The 21,684-nt window shown below is 45.4% G+C and overlaps 1 protein-coding gene across 3 annotated transcripts in view; it reads right to left on the bottom strand.

The window, feature by feature from the left end:
• FKBP5 (FKBP prolyl isomerase 5) overlaps window positions 1-21,684 on the bottom strand; it is a 96,275-nt gene that overhangs the window by 17,566 nt on the left and 57,025 nt on the right. For all 3 annotated transcript variants that reach the window (XM_084755215.1, XM_084755214.1, XM_084755213.1), the window contains 3 exons: window positions 16,126-16,268; window positions 15,234-15,348; window positions 1,466-1,622 (listed from right to left, as the gene is read on the bottom strand). In XM_084755215.1, coding sequence (XP_084611341.1) covers window positions 1,466-1,622; window positions 15,234-15,348; window positions 16,126-16,268 — 415 coding nt within the window. The remainder of the gene's footprint in view (window positions 1-1,465; window positions 1,623-15,233; window positions 15,349-16,125; window positions 16,269-21,684) is intronic.

Genomic DNA, 21,684 nt, shown 5'->3' with positions numbered 1-21,684 from the left:
GGGACTCACTGCACTCACCAGCAGAAGCAGTTTGATTCACTTTGATGTTAAACTTGAGACGTCTGCTCTCCAAACTATCTTCCACCTAGGATAAGACTTAAAGACCTGGGTCCTGTGTTTCTGAATGCTCACACTTACAGAATGCCCTTAAAGAGACAAGCTGTGAGAATATTTCTGAGACAAGGCCACCTGAGTGTGCAGTGATATAGTTTTGGAATGTTAAATCATACTTGATTAGAGAACTTTAATCCCATCACTTGGAAACCAGATGCAAACAGATCTCTTTGAGTTAACGAACAGCCAGGGCTACATAGTGAGCACAGGTCTCAAAAGAGAAAAAGAAGCTGGGTGTGGTGGTGCACGCCTTTAATCCCAGAATTTGGGAGACAGAGGCGGGTGGATCTCTGCAAGTTCCAGGCCAGCCTGGTCTACAAAGCAAGTCTAGGACAGCCAAGGCTACACAGAGAGACCCTGTCTTGGGGGCAGGGGAGGGGAGAAGGAGGAGGAGGAGGAGGAAGAAGAAAAAGAAGAGAAGAAGAAGAAGAAGAAGAAGAAGAAGAAGAAGAAGAAGAAGAAGAAGAAGAAGAAGAAGAAGAAGAAAGGACTGTAGGTTATGAAGCACCTGCTCTGTAAGTAAGGGGGGAAAACTCTTTCAGTAAAAAAGAAATAGCTTCATTATAGAGTGAACTATACTCCAGCGCAAACTTGAAGGACAGGACAAAAACCACTGAGTTCCTACTGGTGAGGGCAGCTCAGTGAGTCTCAGAACTCATAACCCTGCCAGGGGCAATCTGTGCAGCCTCTGAGGCCACTCTGGGCAAGCATATGTACTTGCAGGCGGGCGGCATCCCTGGATTCTCTCAGGGGTCCTTTTCTCAAGATAGAAGAGTTGAATTTATGGTATAATTTTAGATCTGAAAATAATAGGAAACATGTTTTCACAAGAGACTGTCAATGCCGGAGAGTTCCAAGCTTGGAAGTGCTAATGGCTATCCTTATGACGGGAAAAATTTAGGCAAAAATGAGTCATCTCCGCTGCCTTTAGATCCAGGAAGAACAAGCTGGCTTTTTCTTCCTTTAGGGACTTCATATAAGAATGTGGCCCAGAGTCAAGTGGTAGTAAATCATGCATTACTCCAACTCCCAAAAGCCTCCTGCTGAATTCAGAGAAGAGAAAAAGAGAATCAAGAGAGCGCAGGAGCCGGCCTGGCTTTGCTGATGTGGCGCCGTGGCAGTCGGACAGATCAAGAACAAGGCTTGACTGTGGGTCCTGTTGTTAAACATACTTAGCTGAGCCAACTCGCCCGCAAACCTCTACGGTAGTGTGAGGCCCCAAACTGCTGGACCAAGCGTCACCTGACTCAACCAAAGAGCTTTACCATGACAACAAATGCCGGGTGAGAGAAACAGCAAGTGGGTCCTTGTCCCTCAGACAGCTCACTGTCCTGAAACGGGCGCCTCTTACCGTGGCCCAAGGTACAAAATGCACTGCTCTTCCCTCTGCATCTTCTCCAGGGCTTTGTCAATCCCAATGGGGATGTCGTGGTCCTCTCCCTCACCAACAACGAACACCACGTCTCGGGAGTCGAACAGCCTTCCTGCACAGCAGCCTTCCAGGTGGACTGAGGGTGAGGAGACAGGACAGTCACCAGCTGCTCCTCAGCACAGCCCATCAGTGAATGCCAACAGTGCACAAGACACACACAGTGTCTTCTGGAAGCTTTGCCCACTCAGTCTGAACGTTTAAGAACAAGAGTATTTTTTCTGTTTTAGGTTAAATGTATAGTTACTAATTTTCTTACCTGTAACCCAGGGTCAAGAGACACTGGCTTATTTAAACATACCATTTTGAGAATGCCACACGTCTAGTATTGAATATATACAATGGCTTAACCATCTGTTACAGTATCTTGGTTTCAGATGCTTGGGCAAAAGTAAAGAAACAAAAAATAAAGCCTAGACTGGATGTTATTTCTCCAATAATGCAAACATGTTAGATGAAGTGTTTCTCTCTCTCTCTCTCTCTCTCTCTCTCTCTCTCTCTCTCTCTCTCTCTCTTCCTCTCTCCTCTTCTCTTCTCTTTTTATGTGGTAGCTCAGGCTACCTGCCTGCCTCTGCACTCCAAGTGCTCTTTGGTGTGGCAGTGGAGACTGAATCCAGGGACTTGTCAAACACTCAAGCACTGAGTTACTTTTAGTGCTGGTGCTACACATGACTTTTCAGTTAGGTCTTTTACTCAGTAATAAAAATGAATGGTTTGTGAGACAGTACAATAGCCACCATGATTTCTCTTTGATAAGAAAAGTATTTTCTACCTCAGATCTAGTAATTTCCTAAAATATTTCGTGGCAAGGCTAGTTACTTCATTTTGTGTCAGTAATATGCTTTAGTCTTGAGAAGCCACCTTCTCTTAAACATTAATTCCAGGTCCTACAACAAGTATCATCTTCTAAACACAATCCAGTTCGAACTTACCCCACTTTTACTATCTGACCTAGCAGTCTCTTAAAGCCCTAACACTCTGTGATGCTGTCTTAGCCTGGAAACTAGCTTCAAAGCTGATTCCTGGTTAATCATTTGGTCAGATCACCTTTAGCCTAGGCCTGAGAAGGGAGACAGAGCCTGGAAGGTAAATAAACAGCAGTAAGCCATAGACATCGGGGCCTCAGGTCACCAGAGTCTCAACTTAGGACAGACACCAACCTGTTGCTCGTACTGCTGCCAACCCAGGTCCTGAGTCAGTCCCTTCACATCAGAGGCTACAGCTAGCCTCGCTCTCAGGCTGTGACACATGGCCTCTTGTTTTGTCTCCTACACTCATAATATATATGATGACCTCTATATATTATATTCACTTTTGGAATTTCTAGATAAAATAGCAGAACACTGTCTCTCTCTGAGTGCCATGTGTAACATGAAAAAGAAACAAACAAATAAACCAGGCTGAGCACAGCACAAGAGGCATCCTGCTGGCCAGCAGTGAACACTACCAGCAGCTTCTTCTATTTTAAAGACAGATTCAACTTTATTTTAAAATGTGTGTACATCAGAGGTTTGGGAGCATGTCTGAGGATTTTGGTATTTTTTTTTCTGGAATAAAAGGGCCCGATAATTCTTAGAAAGTTAAGTATCTCATCTGAGCCTGTAAGCCCAGGTACTCAAGGCACGAAGGCAGAAGAATCACACATTCTTAGCCTACCTCACATGGAAAGTACCAACAGGGATAGCAATAGGGCACATCTTGGTGGCAGAGGACCTGTCTAGCATGCGTAGAACCTGAGCCTCAGTCCCCAGAACAATGGTAAACAAATATATGTGTAAGAACCAACCCAAAAAACTTACGTTTATGTAACTACTGTTTGAGGTTAGACTAGTGGGTGGTACTTTTCATGAAAAAGATTTGTTGGACACAAGCCCTCTCTCCCGAGCACTGTAACAACTTCTCTAACTGTTGAGATGTATCACCAAGCTGCTCACAACTTAACAGGTTTCTGGGGAGGGAATGCTGAGGTTTACTGTACAGCATCCATCACCTTCCTCCCTAAAGTGGAGCGCCTTCAGTGGGAGGAAATTATCAGTTCACTTTCCATGGCTTTTGGTTGATCAAGTCTGAATTTATTTTCAAAACAGGAAGTCCAGAGACTTCTGCAAAGGATCCCTGGTTATATGTCAGTTTCCTACACTGATTAGTAGTGTGTAATGTCTCACCTCTATGTGCATACTTACATACACAATAAATAAAAAAAATAATTAAAAATCTTAAGTGCCATTCCCAGTCTGTAAATAATTCCAGAGTTTCTCTTTGCATGTGCTAACACATTACCGTGTGCAGGGCGATGACTGTAGGAAGAAAACAAACAATCAAAGTGTAGCAATGGCATAGTTAGGAAAGCAAACGGCGCAGTGGTTAAAACTACTTGCAGCTCTTGCCAGGGACCTGGGGTTCAATTCCTAGCATCTATACGGAAGAAAGTAACTGTCTGCATCTCCAGTTCCTGGGGAGCCAGTGTTCTCTCTTGGCCTCCCAAAAAGTACCTAACTGCATGCATACATTCAGGCAAACATGTACACACACATATAAAATCTTTTTTATTTGTTTGTTTTGTTTTTCAAGACAAGGTTTCTCTGTGTAGCCCTGGCTGCCCTAGATTTGCTTTGCAGACCACGCTGGCCTCAAACTCACAGAAATCCACCTGCTTTTGCCTCCTGAATGCTGGGACTAAAGGTGTGTGTCAACATGCCTGACTAAAATAAAATCTAAATAAATAAATAAATAAATAAATAAAAATAAAATTTTATTATTTATGCATGTGTGTGTTTGAGTATATGCTATATGTTTACAAGTGCTCACAGAGGCCAGAAGAGGGTATGAGATCCCAGATTTGGAGTTACAGGCAATTTTAAGTTGTCCAATCATGTCTGGAAGAGCAGCAGCTATCCCAAGGTAGCTCAGCAGGTAGAGGTGTCTGTCTCCACCTGATGACTTGGGCCTCAGATGGTGGAAGAAGAGAATCAATTCCCACAAATTATTCCCTCACCTCTACGTGCACACTTACATACAAAATAAATAAATGAAAATATAATTAAAAATCTTAAGTGACATTCCCACGTACACATACAAGCACCACTACTACCTCATACTATGATGCCGTTTGGGATGTCAGAGAAAAATAAAGTATCAGAGCAGAGTGGCGGGATTAGCTGGCTCCTAAACACTGGTGTGACAAGTCCTGCAAGGCTGCTGAGAAGCGCTCACAGCGCCAGGTCCCTGGGAAGGCTGCCGCAGCACAGTAAGGAGCTGCTTTGAGCTGATATACGCAGGGGCACCAGTGCCTAGGAATCCCATGTCCTCTGCTGTCTCTGGAAGACTTGTGGGTACTTTTGACTTTGTATTCCACAGTATAAATACTCAATAAATATTTAATGCAAGCTACCCTGACTCACTTGGGAGCTCAGCCTCTAGAGCATGGGAGGTCTGTTGCTCATCTCCTCCAGCATGATTTACAGGAAGTAAATGATCTGTGACGTGCTCAAAGTGAATAGAAGTGCATACAGGATGCTTCTACTTAGGGCTTTTTTGGTAAAGAGAAATAAACAAGTTAAAAAATGGCAATATTTTTTCCTGATTTAAAGTCCATGTAGCCGGGAAGGAGAGGGGGCTACTCCAACAAACACCACAAAGTCAAACCAAACCAAATTACCCAAGTTTAGCTGTGCAATCCCAAGTGTAAGCACATCAAGTGAGCCTGGTCCCTGCAAAGCATCATTTAAGCTGGGGCTCTGACTTACTGTTCTCCTACTGCCCTAGGGCAGTTTTGTTTTGAAGAGCACAGAACACCCTGTTCTGAATGTGGCTGGCACATGAACTCGATGTGCTGACAGCAATTTGTTCTCCGATTAAAATGGGGGGTGGGGTGGAGGAAAGAACGCACAGCAGTAACAAAAACTGGAATGCAAGAACCCCAAAACTGTACAGCTTGTATTTCAGGAGGCAAAACCGAGGAAGAAGCTGCCTAACTTTTTAAAGAAGTGCTGTAAACGCCACAGCCTAAGACGTGGTCGGCGCGGTGAGTGTCTGCTGTCCCCTTTCCGGTCACAGCAGCTGGTGTCTGGTAACTGTGCACTCTCCCCCAGGACGCCGCCTGGTCATGGGGCTCTGAATGGGGATATGCATAACGGTGTGGTTACTAGAAAAGACTGCTCATCTGGCTGGAGAAAACCAGGTTATGATGGCTTTCTCTGCAGCCTAATTCATGTGAAGAGAGCTTCTCTGGGTCCCTTGCCTGACAGGGCAGGGTTTCCAAGAGAGTGGATGTTACTAAGCCCCAACAAGGCAAGCAGAGTTGGGTTTCTAAAAGCAGCCAGGCACATTAACACTTTCCTATCAGGTGTGGTGGTCAGCTTTCCACATAGTGCCCCTCTTCCTGCTCTGCATCAGTCTGCTCCATCTCAGGGGAGGACGTCACCGTGAGGTGGACACTAGCACAGGGCAGGCACCTGGGATCTCTCCACAACAGTGCGGGACCTGAGCCAGACCTCAATACTAAACCACCCATTCGGCTGCCCGGCAGCTCTGGCTACAGGGTACCCTGCTTCTCCCTGCTTCTCCGTGCACGAAGGGCTGGCAGTGGCTAGCCTGGCACTGCCAGGATAAATTACATTCAAAAGCCAAGCGTAGTGGCCCTTGGGGGCAGAGGCCCGAGGACTGCTGCCAGCTGAAGAGCAGCTGCACAGTGAGAGGGAGGGCAAGAGCTACCCAGTGAGACCTGGTCTCAGGTAAACGAACAAACAACAACAGAAGGAAAGTCCTCAGGAGCTGGTGATATAATTCAGAGTGCTTACTTAGTACTCACAAAACACTAAGTGCAATTCTCAACACCACACAAAATAAATAATTAAAATTAGGAGTGGACACAGTGGCACATGTAACTTGGGGGAAATCTGATCACCATTCAACTCAAAAGGCATAAAGGCAAAGGACCAGGAGTTCAAGAGCAGCCTTAGTGGCATGAGACTCGTCTCTAAAGCAGGGACAGGGGCTGGAAAGGCGCCTGGGCTGTTAGGTGCCCTTGTTCTGGCAGAGGCCCTCGACAGTTCCCAGTGTTCGCATGTGTATGGCTCACAGCTACCCCGAGGACATGATGCCCTTCTGACCTCCTCAGGCACCAGACATGCATGGGGTACACAGACACACATGCAGGCAACACACACACATGAATACAACAAAAACAAAACAAGCCAGCCTTTAATCCCAGCACTTGGGAGGCAGAGGCAGGCTGTGAGTTCGAGGCCAGCCTGGTCTACAAAGGAGTCCAGGACAGCCAAGGCTGCACAGAGAAACCTTGCCTTGAAAAACCAAAAAGTAAAAGAGAAAAAACAAAACAAAAAGGTTAAGCACTAAATTAAATGACGTTTGAACAGAACTGGCATTTATTCATTCACACGTAAGCCAGCACTATATTAAATGCAGATATGGAGATAAACTCAGGGCATGGTATATATGGCTATCCGTCTACATCTGTAGTAAATCACCCTACACTAATGTTTTAGGACCACATATAAGCACTGCATGACTCCACACACTTGTTAAGTATAAGAAAGATTCCCAGCTGGCCAGGACACAGCTGTACACTGCTTCTGTATACTACAATACTTAGCACACGCTCAGGACCCAAAATAAGTATTTATTTAATGACTAATCTAAAAATACGGCTTTTAAGGAAATGGCAATTTTCACTGATTTATAGAATTTTCCTTTCTGAATCTATTAGTCAATACTCCTTTTTTGCGTGGGGGAGGGGTTTAAAGACAGAGTTTCTCTGTGTAGCCTTGGCTGTCCTGGAACTCACTTTGTACACCAGATTGGCCTTGAACTCAGAGATTCACCAGGCTCTGCCTCCCTAGTGCTGAAATTAAAGGCGTGGGCCACCATGGCCTGCTTTTGTTTTGTTTTGTTGTTCTTGTGGCTTCTTCCCCAGTAGCCTGATTTTAATAAGCTCCAGGAGGCTATCAAATCCATCACTGACCTGGAGTTTTTGATTTGTACAACTGTCATAAAATAAACAATGTATTGTTTGTTTTTCTTCTAAAACAACAGCAACAACACCACCACCAGACTATTTTCTATTATTATTATTTCTCTTCACCTTAAAGACCTAGAGATACTTTCTAAATCTAAAACGCATGAAAGAATACACAGTGTACACTTCAGACTGAGAATATACTGTTCTGTGAAAACATAATGAAGTGGCTTTAAAAATCTGTAATTTCTTTCTGTGGTCATTTGCTAACATTACTAAGTATCTGAAAGGCACGTGAACAACAGAAGCAGAATGCTCACAGCTCCCTCAGACCTTAACACGAACACACATGAAACCTGCCCTCAAATTCTGGTATTTTTTTTTTTTTGTTTCATTTATAAGGAACAAGTAGCTTGATCATGTTGTCTTGACATTATGAGTCCTGGTGCCTTTAAGAGATGTCATTCATTCACTCATTCACTCATTCTTCCAATGTGAAGAGGTTGATACTGAGTGTTCCTCGGTGGCTCTCTTACCTTTTTTTTTTTTAAATTGAGACAGGGTCTCATTGTGCAGCCCTGGCAGTTCTGGAACTCACTATGTAGATCGAATGGCCTCAAACTCACAGAGATGCACTTGCCTCTGCCTCTTAAGTGCTGGCATAGACAACAGGCACCGCCATTCTGGGCTCCACCTTACTTTTTAGAGCAGGGCCTCTCACAAGACCTTCAATTCATTGACCTGGCTATGGAGCCAGTGAGCTCCAAGGGGCTGTCTCCCTTAGTTCTACCACTCCTACCGGCTTTTAAAAAGTGTGTGAAGTGCGTGCCTGTGTCTGCGCACTGTGTATGTGTGCACACACCTGCCTTAGGGGCCAGCAGAGGTCATCAGATGCCCTGTAGCTGGAGCTAACGGCTACGAGTCCCCCAACATGGATGCTATTGCTAGACTGGATATTTTTCTAGTATACTCTATTATATTTTTAAAGAATTCAGCAACTCATCAGAATATAGCTACATGAAAAGCTACTTCTGCTCAATGTCCTTAGTCATCAGAGAAATGCAAATCAAAACGATACTGAGATTCCATCTTACACCCATCAGAATGGCTGAGATCAAAAACTGAAGTGACAGCACATGCTGGAGATGATGTGGAGAAAGGGGAACGCTTCTCCATTGCTGGTGGGAATGCAAACTTGTACAACCACTTTGGAAATCTATCTGGCACTTTCTCAGAAAACTGGGAATAGGGCTTCCTCAAGACCCAGCTATTCCACTCCTTGGAATATACCGAAAAGATGCTCCACCACACAACAAGGACATATGTTCAACCATGTTCATAGCACCCTTACTCATAATAGCCAGAATCTGGAAACAACTTAGATGTCCCTCAGCCGAAGAATGCATAAAGAAACTGTGGTACATTTATACTATGGAATACTACTCAGCTATTAAAAACAAAGAAAATTTGAAATTTGCAGGTGAATGGATGGAATTAAAAATGATCATCCTGAGTAAGTTAACCCAGACCCAGAAAGATATACATGGCATATACTCACTTATAACTGGACACTAGCCCAACAGGGATGTCCCCTGAAAATTTTCACTTAGCAGGAGATTGGGGATAGATGCTGGGACTTGCTATTGGGATTCCACGTGAGAGAGGTATGGGAGAACGGGGATATAGAAGGATCCAGAGGGTCCTAGAACCCTACAAGAAGACCATCAAGGCTGGCGGATCTGGGCCCAGAGGGGCCTGCTCAAACTACTGTACCAACCAAGGACAATGCATGCAGTAAACCTAGACCCCCTATTCAGATCTAGCCAATGGACAGCACATTCTCCACAGTTGTGTGGAGAGCGGGTACTGACTCTGACATGAACCCTATTTGACCACTTCCCCTTGGTAGGGAGGCCTGGTGGCACTCAGAGGAAGGGGAAGCAGGCTGCCAGGATGAGACCTGATAGGCTTTGATCATATGGTGGGGGAAGAGGTCCCCTTCTGTCACAGACCTAGGGGAGGGGAATATGGTGAAAGAGGGAAGTGGAGTGGGAACAGGAAGATACAAGTGAGGGGATAACAACTGAGACGTAATCTGAATAAATTACTTAAAAAAAAAAGGGGAGGGGGAACCAATAAACAAAGGGAAAAAAAAAAAAAGGAAAGAAAAGAAAAGCTACTTCTTCCTGCCTGTCACTATGACCTCTCTTTTTAAGTCTTAAAACTCTCCTGCTCTGGCACATTTTCTGCGGCTGAAAAGGTTAGGCTTGCTCCACTCCGCCCTCCCTACCCTATCGTCACATCGCATCTTTCCTCCCCTGCACCTTCTGAGATGCCCTTGCCCTTGCTCAGACCACCAAGTCATATGTGGAGAAACCGTCCATCTCATTCTTCTGCCCTCCTGGAGTTTCCATTTTTTAATTTTTAATTTTGATTTTTCAAGACAGGATTTCTCTGTATAGCCTTCGCTGCCCTGCACTCACTTTGTAGACCAGGAGATCTGCCTGCCTCTGCCTCCGAGTGCTGGGATAAAAGGTGTGTGCCACCACGTCTGGCTTAGAGTTTCAATTTCAATGCACATTAATTTCCAGACTTTTAAATCTTCCTTTCCATTTTCAGAGTTTGGGTGGGTTTTGTTTGTTTTGAGTTCTGAATTGTCTCTTAAACTCCTTCTAATGACAGTGGTCTGTGTCTCAGCACCCCTGTACTGTCAGTTAGTCTCCTTTACAGGTTTTCATGCCTACTGACCAATCCTTGCTGTCTGTACATATACACCCGGGGAGGCTCAGGGACCAAATGACTGCGGTTCCCAGTCACTGTTTTTCTGAGCAGGCGACATGGAGGGATATAGGTGAAGATTTCTTCAGAACTCATTAGGTTGGGGACAGCCCGCTGTACTGAACCCTTCAGCACTATTTACTGTTGTGTAGAGCTGCCACACCCAACACACATCTGTTTGAGAAGTTCAAAGACACTGTGTCCTGCTGCCCTCAGGCCAAGTCTACCACCTGCAGTCTTCTGGAGGCTTGTCCCTGCTGCACTCTGGAACCAAGCAGGCTTTAGTTTCGGACAGAAGTCGCAGTGAGGCAGGTCCTCAGGCAGTTCATTTCCAGACTTTGGCTGTAAGCTAGAGTCACCCAGGAGTTTAAAAAAACATTTGCCTCTGCCAGTCTCTCCTTTAGACGTCCATTTAACGAGCTGGATGCGTGGGCATTGAGATAACTCTCATTCAGCTAGGGCTGCAGTTACTTATTGGCTTATTGGTGCAGCTGCCCCATTGTTTTATAGCAGTCCTGACAATTGCCCCACAGCCTGTTTTGGCTCCCTTGCACCAGCTGATTGGGAGTTTGGAGTTCTGCCTGAGCTTGTTGAGAGGAATGGTATGTACCTCTACAGACGTTTCCTCAACACCTGCTTTGGGCTGCATCTACAGAATACAGTTTCCATCTGTCCAAGTACATCTACTTTATATAGTTCATAAACTTGCATTTTTGATCTTTCTTTCTTTTTTTTAATTTTTTGAGACAAGGTCTCACTGTGTAGCTCTAGCTGTCTTGTAATTCATAGACTAGATTGGGCTTGAACTCAGAGATCCTCCTACCTCTCCTGGACTAAAGGTGTGCACCACCACGAGCTTCTCTTTTAAAAAAGTAACTCCCTCAACTCCTCCACCTTTTATTGGGTTAGGAGGTGGGTGGGAAGGGAAATTCTCTCCCAGCAGGAAACTGGAGATTACAGTTGGAACTCCACTGCCCACATTCAGATGCAGCTGAAAGCACGGGGCAGAAGAGCCCACACACCAGCACTGCCATCACCAACACTAACAGCAGACACGCAGAGGAGGGACGGAGCTACTTTAGAACTTAACTGCAACTGGGCTGTGTGAGTCAGCAAAGCTTACAGGAGGCAGGTGGTGACTAAGACAGCAGGCATCACACTCACACAGTCAGAACCCTCAGAACCCTCGACTTCCTCATAAAAGGATAACCCTGAACACAAATGACAAGACAGCAACTTGGCAAGAAAAAGAGACTGTTTGACTGATTTGTAAAAGTGAGAATTTTGATGAGTAAAAAGCACAATGCTTTGAGAAAAAATAAATTCACAAACCTAAAAAGTGGCACAGATTATGGTATTATTATTTCTTATTTCTTTTTTCTTTTTGGTGTTTCAAGACAGGGCTTCTCTGTCTAACAGCCCTGGCTATCCTGGACTCTCTTTGTAGACCAGGCTGTCCTTGAACTTACAGCGATCTACCTGGCTCTACCTCCCGAGTGCTGGGATTACAGGCGTGCACCACCACACCCCGCTAAGATTATGATTTAATAGCCTTCCATCCAGCTCACTTACTCCTCAAAAACAAAACCTATTACTATTAAGAAGATACAAAAGGACAGTGAAGACTGCTACTAGAGATGATTAGGTATAGGAAATGAAAGGAGTCAAGAATTCCTTGCGGGGCAGGGGCAGGGGTATCACTGTGAGTTGGAGGCCAGCCTGGTCTCCTCCAGAACAGTCAAGGCTACACAGAGAAACCCTGTCTCGAAAAACAAGAACAAAACTAAAACAAAACAACAACAACAAAAAGAATTTCTTTCCTTAAATCCAGTGAAAAGAAGCAAAACAAGTTATGTAAATACAGTATAGAGGGTAGGGGAAAAAGTCCACTATACAGGACGCAGCCCTTTGCCACACCTATCACAACACAAACAGGAAGGAAACCAGAGAAAACTGGATGCCCAAAGTTGTTAGCGTTGCCTGAAAACATAAAATAGGCAGTAATTCCACATCAAGAGTTCAGACTATAACTTCAAAGCCCACAAGTTCCCTATGGTTGACCACCCCACTGTACCCCAAAACTCAACCTATCGCACTGTGTGACAGCTCAGCAGTGGTTTGATGCAGTGCTAGGATGGCATGTGTAAACACACTGTGGGTATTCTGGAAAGAAGCTCCAGATGAACAAAGGAAGAGGAAACTCAGGGTATGGAACTGTGTGTCCTCGAGGTTTTTAAGAATTTGTTCTGTGAACGGGTGTTTTGCCTGCATGTATGTCTGTGTAACACATGTGTGCCTGCTCCCCTGAGAGGCCAGAACAAGGCTTGAGATCCCCTGGGACTAGAGCTGCAGACAGTTGTAAGCCGCCATGCTCATGCTGGGAATTGAACCTGGGTCCTCTGGGAAAAGCAGATACTGCTTTTAACTGCTGAGCCCTACACTCACTGTTTTAAATAAAACATGCAACAGATACAGAAACCCACACGATGCTCGTCTACATTTTTGAAGTGTATTTCTGAGCTCTGTCTGCTAAGATGCTCTATCCAGCAGCATGAAGGACCACCTTGCAAACACAGGAGCACCTGACTCAGTGTCTAATTCCAATAAAGGGGAACAGTACTCCTGGGAAAATGGTTGATTCCAGGACTGGGACAGGAATCTTAAAGTGAGCCCAGAACACCTCATAGTATCACAAAGTCACAAACAACAAATAAATGCAGCACTGTGGTGCGAAGAGGTGACAGGAGGGCGTTTCCAATAGCCAAACCTAGGTCTTACTGGAGGAACAATATCCCAGGTGTATGCTGACAAAAGTAAACAGCTAAGGGCTGGAGAGATGGCTCAGAGGTTAAGAGCACTGTCTGCTCTTCCAGAGGTCCTGAGTTCAATTCCCAGCACCATTTGGTGGCTCACAACCATCTATAATAAGATCTGGTGCCCTCTTCTGGTGGGCAGGTGTATATGGAGGAAGAGCACTATATGTAATAAATAAATCTTTAAAAAAAAAGTAAACAGCTAAATAAACACAGGGAGAAGGGACAGATCTTCCTTGCAGTAGAATTCCAACTAATAAATGTAAGATGAAAACACAGTTATCACTGGGTGGTGGTGGTGCACGCCTTTAATCCCAGTACTCAGGAAGCAGAGGCAGGTGGATCGCTGTGAATTTGAGGCCAGCCTGGTCTACAAAGGGAGTCCAGGAAAGCCAAGACTACACAGAGAAACCCTGTCTTGAAAAACCAAAAACCAAACCAAACCAAACCAAACCAAAACCAACCAAACAACAACAACAACAAAGAACCAGCCCACAGTTATCATAACCCAAGCACCACAGTAATAACTGCTGTGTGCTGTATCCCTGGTAGATGTGGGGTGTGAGGTAGGGTGTGAAGGGAGACATTTGTGGCTCCCAGCATCCCTTTTCCTGAAATACCCAACCCTTAAAAAGGATAACCTGACAGAAGAGAAACACGGAGACTCTACCCTAGCCCAGTGGTTGCCAGCAGCCAAGGTACCACATGCCTCATGATGGTGATGAGCTAAAATGGGCACAGCATCACCCACAGGGTATTTTCCAAAAACACCAATGTACTTATTCACTGAAGCACAGGGCAACCTAAACTGGGGACGGACTACCAATAGAACGCTGTCCCCAAAAGTGTCAGCGCCATAGCCAGCACGATGGAGGGCTGTGGCTTACCGGAAGGAAGTAAAGCCAAGAGAGCCAAAAGCAGCTCCAGATTCTGGATTTGAACTCAGAGCAGAAAAGAAGTTACTGTGCTAGTGGGTGTAATTGCCTGACCTTGACAAATGCCCTGTCTCAAAAAGCAAATCAAAACACAACATTATGAATCATTGGCTCTGGAGAAGTTCCCACAGCACAGGGAAAAGAAAAAAATTGGAGTATAGATTTGAATTTTTCATAATGAAAGATCAAAACACATTACACATAAGGTTTTTTTGTTGTTGTTGTTGGTTTTTTTTTTTTTTTGGTTTTTCAAGACAGGGTTTCTCTGTGTAGCCTTGCCTACCCAGGACTCACTTTATAGACCAGGCTGGCCTTGAGCTCACAGAGATCCAAGTGCCTCTGCTTCCCAAGTGCGGGAAGAAGTATGTCTTCTTACAAGTCCCTTTTGAAGATCAGCTAAATAGCCACATCTTCAAACACCCACAGTGCAGAAAGCTTCCATGAACTGTCAAGTGTGTCAGACACACAACAGATGCTGAAAAGAAAGCAAGGAAGCAAAATCCTGGTCCTCAGGCGGATGGACAAGCACTGATGCAAGTAAGGTGGCAACCAACACACAGTGTGCTCAGGGAAGGGCTCAACTTCCCAGTCTTCAAAGGAAGAAGTAAAATAGCTCCAGGTTGGCTTGGCAACCGGCAAAACAGTGCAGGATCCCAGGCCACCCCACACAGAGTGAGCTCCCCTGCCCAACTCCACTGCTCTGTGCTCAGTAGCTTTGAACCTTGGGCCATTTACAAGACATCACTGAACTAACTTTCCTCATTTGGAGATAATAAATCTCACCTCCTAATACTGTGAGAAAGGAGAAACAAATGCCCTGCAAGGATCTGAGGAGTGAGAATTCCTTGGCAGACAGGACTACTGTTTATATACTTTTGAGTTTATGGATAGTTTGCCAGGTGCCTGGAACACACACTGAATTAGTATTTGCCAAGTGAGTTACTAGATGAATGTTGAATTTAGTGTTTTACTTCTAATGTTTTACTACTGTGTGTGTGCACACCAGGGAGGCCAGAAGAGGGGGCTGGGCTCTCTGGAACTGGAGCTGCTGACGGATGCTGAGTCATGGATGCAGGTCTGGGAAGCAAACAGGTCCTCTAAGAGAGGCAGCTGGTTCTGAGGTGCAGTGTGTGTTTACCTTGGCCCTCCACACACGTGGAGGAGCGGCTTCCGGCAGCGGCACTCACCTTCTACCGTCGCTCCTTCGTTTGGGTTTGAGTATCCCTCGCCTTTCCGCTTGATTCTACGAATAATGCCCGAATCTTCAAATAGATCCTCTCCTTTGAAATCAAGGAGTTCAATCTGGACGGGGAACGATGAAAGCCAGTTTACAAACAGCTGTGTTAGAAACCTTAGGCCGCGTCTCTCTCTGTATAGCTTAGATAAGAGAAAGTGGAAACTGAGAGCGCCGCCCGCTGCAATACTTGGAAAGAACGCCATGTAATGACACTGTCTAGGTCTGCATCCTGTGGGGCTGCAGTGCGAAGACAGACAGGAAATACTAGGACAACTGCCTTGTGGGCAAAAGGCCAGAGCTACGAGGTGCTGGCGTAGAATGCTCTGTCTGACTCTGAGGACACCAGTTTTTCCACCCCAGATTTGTAAACTTTCCACCTTAAAATGTAAGAAGAACCTGGCCTTCAGCTGACTGAGATACGCTTTTCACTGTGTTAAAGATCAAGCTTTGCCAAAGATGTGTAATTAATTCAACACAGTACACAATGTAACACCATTCACTGTTCCTGATGGAGATTGAGGGGACAGTCATAACCCCTCACGACTCAACATTCGTCACCACCATTTCCGGCCTGCCAGTTTAGAGCACGTTTTACCTCCCTGCTGACCAGAACCTTTATTTCTACATCCTTGTCTTTTGTTTGTTTGGATATGCCTATTTTGTGCCAGAGACACATTTCTAAGAAAGCACTGGCACATCCCCTGGGTGTGGGAAACAATTCAAGAAGTCAAGCTCCAAAACAACTGAACTGGCGTGGGCTCCCGGCGGCAGGCTCCGCTCCTTTCCCACTGCGGCAGCACAGCACAGGCCGGCAGGGCAACACAGACAGCACACATACTTGCCTCAAAAAACAGAGTTGCGTTTGCAGGGATTTTCGGGAGGCTGCCAGTGGAGCCATAAGCATACTCTGGTTTACACAGTAAATGGCAGATCTCGCCTTTCTTCATGGTAGATACCCCAATGTCCCAGGCTTTGATAACCTGGCCTAAGAGAAAGCAAGAAAACATGTTTTTTTCAAACAAAAATCAAATCTGTCAAATCCTAAGAACTATAAAATTGGGGGAATGTTTTCCTCCCTTGCCAGTTTCCCAAACTCAGCTTTACTGCTCAACTGTAGGACCACAGCAGGTGACCTGTGTGTTGTCAGTATTTACAAGCTGTTGTTCTGCTGTTTTGGGTCAGTCTCATAATGCAGCCTAAGCTGGCCTAGAACTCCCAGTTCTCCTGCTAGGTCACTTCTGGGATGACAGGTATGTGTGTCAGGCTTGGGTGATGCTCATAGCTCTTATCATGTGCAACATTAATTGTCTCCAATTTTGGAGCTAGAGAGAGCTTAGCAGTTGAGAGCACTGGTTGCTCTGCCCAAGAACTTGGGTTCAATTTCCAGCATCCACACGGCAGCTAACAGCTGCCTGTAACTCCATTTCCAGGGGATCAGATACACTCACAGAGACATATATACAGGCAGAACACCAATGTACATAAAATAAAAATAATTAAAACAAAACAAAAAAATTATGTCTCATTGTAGTCTCAAATTCTTTGGGAAGCAATAGAAAATTTAAGCAAAAACAACAACAAAAACACACCTGAGGTGTTATGTCAATCAAAACCTTAAACACTTGGGCCACAAAGATGTCTCAGTAGGCAAACCACTTGCTGACCTGATTTTGATCCCTGAGATTCAAGTAATAGTAAGGACAAACTTTTGTTTGTTTGTTTGTTTTGTTTCTCTGTGTAGCCTTGGCTGTCTTGGACTTGCTTTGTAGACCAGGCTGGCCTCGAACTCAAGAGATCCACCTGTCTCTGCCTCCTGAGTGCTGGGATGAAAGGTGCGCACCACCATGCCTGGCTGTCAGCTTAGTTTTTGTTATATAACTTAACATCAGCTCCAACCATTTTACATAATACTTACTTATTATTAAGACCTGATATGCCAGGCATGGTGGCATCACAGTGCAAACTTGTCTTGAAAAACCAAACCAAACCAATACAAAAACCCATATGTGACAGCATATTATACATTCAACTCTGAACTGCTTTTCACTTAACAACTTTGTCTTCTTTCTTCATTACTAGAGGAAGAACATGCCTTTTAGGGGTTACAGTGCTAAATTCCAACCTCAGGTCTGCCTTTTACTAACTTTGAAAACCCGTGCAAATTTAATGTTTCCTGACCTGAACAGTGTCCTAAGAGCACCCACTCCAACTGCATGGCACAGTGTATACAGCGTCTGGCCTTTAGCATAATCCAGTAAAAGAAATCTGCTACCGTAACAATTGTCACCACAAACAACCCCATTTCTGGCTTTGGACAAGGCCTTATTTCTGCCTCAGCTTCTTCACTGCTGGGTCACAGGCAGGAAGCTCCATCCCTCTCTTCTCACTCCTTGTGGTCTACGTAGAGTGAGTGTAAGGTGTGTGCACAAGATGTGCCTGTGCCACGGTGCACATGTGGAGGTCAGAAGGTGATTTTGTACAGTCGGTTTCTCCTTCCATCTTTGACGGCTCTAGGGGTCATACTGAGGTCACCTGGCTTATGTGGCCTGCCTTTACCCACTGAGCCATCTTACTATCACACTGCGTGTGTACATGTGAAAGTCACAAAAACTGGAGGGAAATGGTGCTACTAATAGAAAAAGCACACCCTTCCTACCTCCTGCATAGGAGCCTGCAATGCTACAGGAAGACACTTGCGATGTCACTGAAACAGGCTCTCACATATCCAAAGCTGACTTCCACTCCTTTGTTATTAAGGGGAGCCCTGAGCCCCTCCTCTCCCTGTCCCCACATCTCGAGTGCGGGAATTACAGGTGTGAACCATTTTACCACTTCCCCTGACCTGATTTCTGAAAAGCAGCACCAAGAAACCACTGAAACATAGAGAACACATTTAAAAATGTGTGAGATCTTTGCAACCAAGAAAATTGTCATTTTCCTGGTTAATCCCTTTAAATTATATACATAATTTTTGCTTGTTTGTGTATTAATTTTTTACATGCCTACTCTTAATTTTTTGTTAATTTGTTTTTCGAGACAGGGTTTCTCTGTGTAGCCCTGACTGTTCTGGACTCACAGGGTGTTGGGATTACTGGCGTGTGCCACTGTGCCCGGCTTACATGCCTAGTCTTAAAACTGAGATGAAATCTGGGTGTGGTAGCACATACATGTAATCCCAGCACTCAAGAAAACAGAGACAGGTGGATATCTGTGAGTTCAAGGCCAGCCTAGTCTACAAAGTGAGTCCATGACAGTCAGGGCTACACAGAGAAATCCTGTCTCAAAAAACCAAAGACCAACCAACCATGTAAACAAACAAAAACAAAACAACAACAACAAAACCCTGGGATTATTCTTTATTTGTCTCTGTAGCTTCTCAACATAGTTCACGTTATAAAGCACTTTTCTTTTGGTTTTTCCTGAGACAAGGTTTCTCTGTTACAACTGAGCCCTGGCTGTCCTGGACTCACTTTGTAGACCAGACTGGCCTTGAACTCACAGCGATCCGCCTGCCTCTGCCTCCCAGGTGCTGAGATTAAAGGCGTGGGAAAAGCACTTTTCTTGATAATGTCTGAACACACGACCTTTATTAACTACAGTATTCCATTTCTTGTTTAGGTTACTGCTATCTTTTACTATCATCAAATTCAAATGAACAATTTTGTATCTGACTCTGTGTGGCTTTCTTCGCACAGGATCAGGATTGGTTGGTTGATTTAAACTGTTAAGTGAAGAATCATGCAAAACAACATCTATATGCCTCATTTTAAAATGTAAAACAGGGACAGCTTATTAACTCATAATATATTTGTGGCCAAGGCTTCGTCTGTGACTGTGGCCGTTCCCTGACTGTGGATCTGATACGGGCAATTAGTGTGCTGGCTCCAAAGAGTTCTGAAGGCGGCCCACTTTAACTGTTCTGTCCACTTCTATTCAAAGGCATTCAAGAATGCTTTCAGCATGCCCCTAAGATCCTTCTAGAGTATTCTTCAAGTTTCTCACAGACAGTGCCTCTTCCTCAATGTACCTGGAAAACGTGCACAGGGGCAGTTAGGCTTCAGATGGTTCTTAGCAAGAGAAACAAGAATGTAGTGCTTGGCACCTGCTAGGTGCTCAGACACAGGTAGCTGGGTGCTCAGACACAGGCAGCTAGGTGCTCAGACACAGACACAGACACAGGCAGCTAGGTGCTCAGACACAGACACAGGCAGCTGGGTGCTCAGACACAGACACAGGCAGCTAGGTGCTCAGACACAGACACAGGCAGCTAGGTGCTCAGACACAGACACAGGCAGCCAGGTGCTCAGACACAGGCAGCTAGGTGCTCAGACACAGACACAGGCAGCTGGGTGCTCAGACACAGACACAGGCAGCCAGGTGCTCAGACACAGACACAGGCAGCCAGGTGCTCAGACACAGGCAGCTAGGTGCTCAGACACAGACACAGGCAGCCAGGTGCTCAGACACAGACACAGGCAGCCAGGTGCTCAGACACAGGCAGCTAGGTGCTCAGACACAGACACAGGCAGCCAGGTGCTCAGACACAGACACAGGCAGCCAGGTGCTCAGACACAGACACAGGCAGCCAGGTGCTCAGACACAGACGCAGGCAGCTAGGTGCTCAGACACAGGCAGCTAGGTGCTCAGACACAGACACAGACACAGGCAGCTAGGTGCTCAGACATAGGCAGCTAGGTGCTCAGACACAGACACAGGCAGCCAGGTGCTCAGGCACAGGCAGCTAGGTGCTCAGACACAGACACAGGCAGCTGGGTGCTCACACACAGACACAGGCAGCTGGGTGCTCACACACAGACACAGGCAGCTAGGTGCTCAGACACAGACACAGGCAGCTAGGTGCTCAGACACAGACACAGGCAGCTGGGTGCTCAGACACAGACACAGGCAGCTAGGTGCTCACACACAGACACAGGCAGCTGGGTGCTCACACCCAGGCAGCTAGGCCTGGTTGTCTGAGGTTGGCTCGGGGTTCACAGCAAGGCCACAGCATCTCCCGTTGGACACAAACAAGCTTATAGAACACTAGCATCAGACGAGGTCACTGAATAACCACCACAAACTCAGACAAAACAAGAACACTTAAATTTTCATCTAAGCTTTGATTAAAAAAATAAGGTCACTGTGCACCCTACAAAATATCAAACAGCCCCCTCTCCTGGCTGAGATGGGCGACTCTTGCATCTTATTAGGCCACTCTAGTTTCAGTCAGCTCCAGGCAGAAGTCTTCATTCTCAACACAGGATCACCACATATCCTAACTGTCTAATCTAGAGCAAAGCCCTGCTTGTTCAGAACTCCCCCAATCACAGGGCATTCCAGGACACTCATGGGCACTGTGTGTGTGTGTGTGTGTGTGTGTGTGTGTGTGTGTGTGTGTGTGTGTGTGTGTGTGGCAGCTGGGTATCACCTGGCTATCACCTCAAGCCAGTTGTGTCACTCACAGTATCTGCGAGTGGAACTGTGAGTTAAGCCTGCCGAGCATACTCCCTCACAGGAGGACCAGGGCCAGAAGCATGAGCATTACAGAGCCTCTTCATCTTTCGGATCTTTATCTCGCAGATACAACACGCCAAAAATACATTTCAAAAAGTTATTCCTACATTTTGATCAGGGACTTAATTTTACTACCTCCAACACAATTTATCAATTCTAGGAGTTCTATTCAATTTGTAACAAAATATTAAATAATATATATTTATACCTCTTATAGCTATAAAGACAGAGGCAGTTTGCGTTTAAATGAGGGGCTGGGAAGCAGCTGGGCAGGGCAGGTGTGAGGCCCTGAGTCACAGCCCCAGCTGTAGGCAAGCCTGGTGACATGGGCAGCTAACCCCAGCACTGGGAAATAGAGACAGGAGGGTCCCAGTCTCCCTGGATAGCCACTGCAGCTTAATGGTGAAACCCAGGTCCAACTGAGAGATCCTACCTCAAAACAATACCTCAGCTAACAAGACTGACGCTGACCTCCACACACATGCACACAAACATGAACATGAATTACAGCTGTACAATACACATAAGTAAACATGTAAATCAAATGCACACCAGGTCAGGATAAGAGCAATTCACAATATTTTTTCTTCTGTAGTGTTATATACTTTTTTTCTGGTTAAAAAACCTACACCATACTTTTAAAACATATTATAATTTAGTCACCTAACACTTCTCTTTATAATAAAAGCTGCTTTCTTAATAACTGACCACTTTAGCGGCTCTTACTGTGTAACTCTTTTCACTGACCTCAACCATGTTTAACTGTGGTAAAACAGCGCTTAGGCCGCCAGCGTTTTCAGTGTGCACTTGCTGTGACTAGCTCCAGAGTGCTCATCTGAAACATTACACCTGATCTGAAACCTTAAACACTACACCTTCTCTCTCCT

The sequence above is a fragment of the Acomys minous genome (genome assembly GCF_964271855.1).
Source record: "Acomys minous genome assembly, chromosome: 13".
NCBI lineage: Eukaryota > Metazoa > Chordata > Mammalia > Rodentia > Muridae > Acomys > Acomys minous.
Note: the sequence above shows the minus strand (reverse complement) of the source record. Positions and strands in the feature narration are given on the sequence as shown.